The 2,063-nt window shown below is 32.3% G+C and overlaps 1 protein-coding gene across 1 annotated transcript in view; it reads right to left on the minus strand.

Annotated features, from left to right (window-relative positions):
* LOC105159404 (sm-like protein LSM3A) overlaps nucleotides 1–1,237 on the minus strand; it is a 1,619-nt gene extending 382 nt beyond the window's left edge. The window contains exons 1-2 of the mRNA XM_011076456.2: nucleotides 1,079–1,237; nucleotides 148–243 (exon numbers count right to left, since the gene is read on the minus strand). Of these exons, the coding sequence (XP_011074758.1) occupies nucleotides 148–243; nucleotides 1,079–1,195 (213 nt within the window). The 5' untranslated portion in view covers nucleotides 1,196–1,237. The remainder of the gene's footprint in view (nucleotides 1–147; nucleotides 244–1,078) is intronic.

Here is a 2,063-nt window from a genome sequence, read left to right on the forward strand (position 1 = left end):
TAGTAGGTCAGGCATGTCATAGTATTAGCTGTGTTCTGTTATGGAAAATCTAAGCCAGAAGATTATCAGCGCCTATGGTCTACCCTTCTGCATGTTCCTAGGTGATACTACAAAAAGTTAAAAGAATACTGTAACACAATAACATACCCTCACAATTTCCTCGTATGTTTCATCATCGATCTCCATAGTTGTAATAATCTCTTCGACATCACCCAGGATCATATTCAAATGCTGATCATAAGCCTGCTAAATTCACATTACAAGAGACAAGTGGTGCTAAGGAATAGTTTTAATTTATTTTTGCAACAAATCCCACACGTACTTCTACTCAGAATCTAGAAAATGAAAAAGGGACAGGAACGCAATCACACTTATCCTCTGTCTTTTAGGCATTGCCATGAGGGCAACAGGCAGGATTTTGATGGATGTATCAACAATCACAAGAATTTTAAAGCTACCCTTTATGAAAAGTAGTCTTATGTGGATAGGTAGGAAAAACAATAGGTTGCTGCAGCCTGTTGGTGTTCGGCAAAGTCACATCTCAATCTTTACATAAAGATGGACAATCATAGCTCGTATGTTAAGAGCAAAATGAAGACCACAAGTTAGTAGAAACCACAGTACTTTAAGAATTATCAGCTTAAAAAATTCAGCTTGATCACTAAACTTAAAATCTAAAACCCAAGTGGTATTTATGGTGAAATTCTTGCGAGTATGGAGGAATAAGAAAAGAAAATTATGGATCAGAAATCATAACCAAAAAACAAACAATACAAAAGGTAAAAGAAAACCTAGCAATCAACCCAACATATTCAACTAGGATCAATGAACAAGAAGAACAAAACTTCCCCAAACCCTAATCGCCCACAGACCATCCTTCATCAACCGCACAGCTAATTTTGCTTAACCTCATCATTCCGCAACCACTAAATTACTACAGTTCGGTAAACAATTAAAACGCAATTTTCATATCTCCACGCAAATTAAGCATAAATAAACCACAACACCACACATATCCTTATAATATCAACAAGCACAGAAACTAACAGAAGAGAGACAGAGAGAGCAACAGACAGACATGGAGCTTGCCACGGAGCTCGCGATCGTGACGAAGCTTGACGTAGATGCGTTCGTCGAGGCTGAGACGAATGAGGTCCAATGGCTCCTTCACTGCGCTCTCCTCTTCGCTCCCCATTTTTCTTCTTTCTTTGCTTTTCACTGCACCTCTTCGGCGCCCTTTTACTAAAACCCTCTATAAATCGCGGTACCTCTTAGCAGAATCGCTACTTTGTTATCGCGATTTCTCTTTCAACTTTTCTAAAAGAACGTGAAATTATTATCATTATGACTATGGTCCTTCTCATGAATTTTGTAGCTTTATTTTTATTTAAAACACTCAAAAATTTTATTTGAGATAAAAAAAAATAATATCTTAGAAAATTTTAAAAGCATGTTATAATATACAAAACTTGTTTTTAATCAAACAACACCTTGAATCTAAATTTAGTTTCTATTGACATGGTTCAAATATCGATGATTTTAATCTTAAATTTAAATTTTGGGTGTATACGTTCTGGGAGGAAAATATAAAAAAAATATTGAATTTAAAGTAAATTATAATAAATTTTTCTAAAGTTTGCCATAATTATAAATACTCAATTGTCTTTGATAGAGATTAAATAATTATTCTTATTCGAAAAATTACTAATATTTTTTATTTTAATGATTGTCCAACAACTAACTTAATCAATTCATGTTCATTAGGTTTCATCCATTGTGTTTGTAATGAACTAACCAAAATGTCTTTATGAACTATTTAATAATTTTACTTACTTTTTTCAAAATTTTCAATCCACATTTTCCGTGATCATTTTTATACATATATATTTTGATTTTCTTTAAAAAAAAGAAAATACAAAGTTGACAATATTTTACCTTTATTAAAAAATTATATAATTTTTCTAAACAACGAGGGTGTATTCATAAATATGTCAAATCTCATAAAAACTCGTTATAATTTACAATAAATATAAGGGTAAATTGCATTTTACCCTCCTGTATTT

This window comes from Sesamum indicum, linkage group LG3, assembly GCF_000512975.1.
Source record: "Sesamum indicum cultivar Zhongzhi No. 13 linkage group LG3, S_indicum_v1.0, whole genome shotgun sequence".
In the NCBI taxonomy this organism is placed as follows: domain Eukaryota; kingdom Viridiplantae; phylum Streptophyta; class Magnoliopsida; order Lamiales; family Pedaliaceae; genus Sesamum; species Sesamum indicum.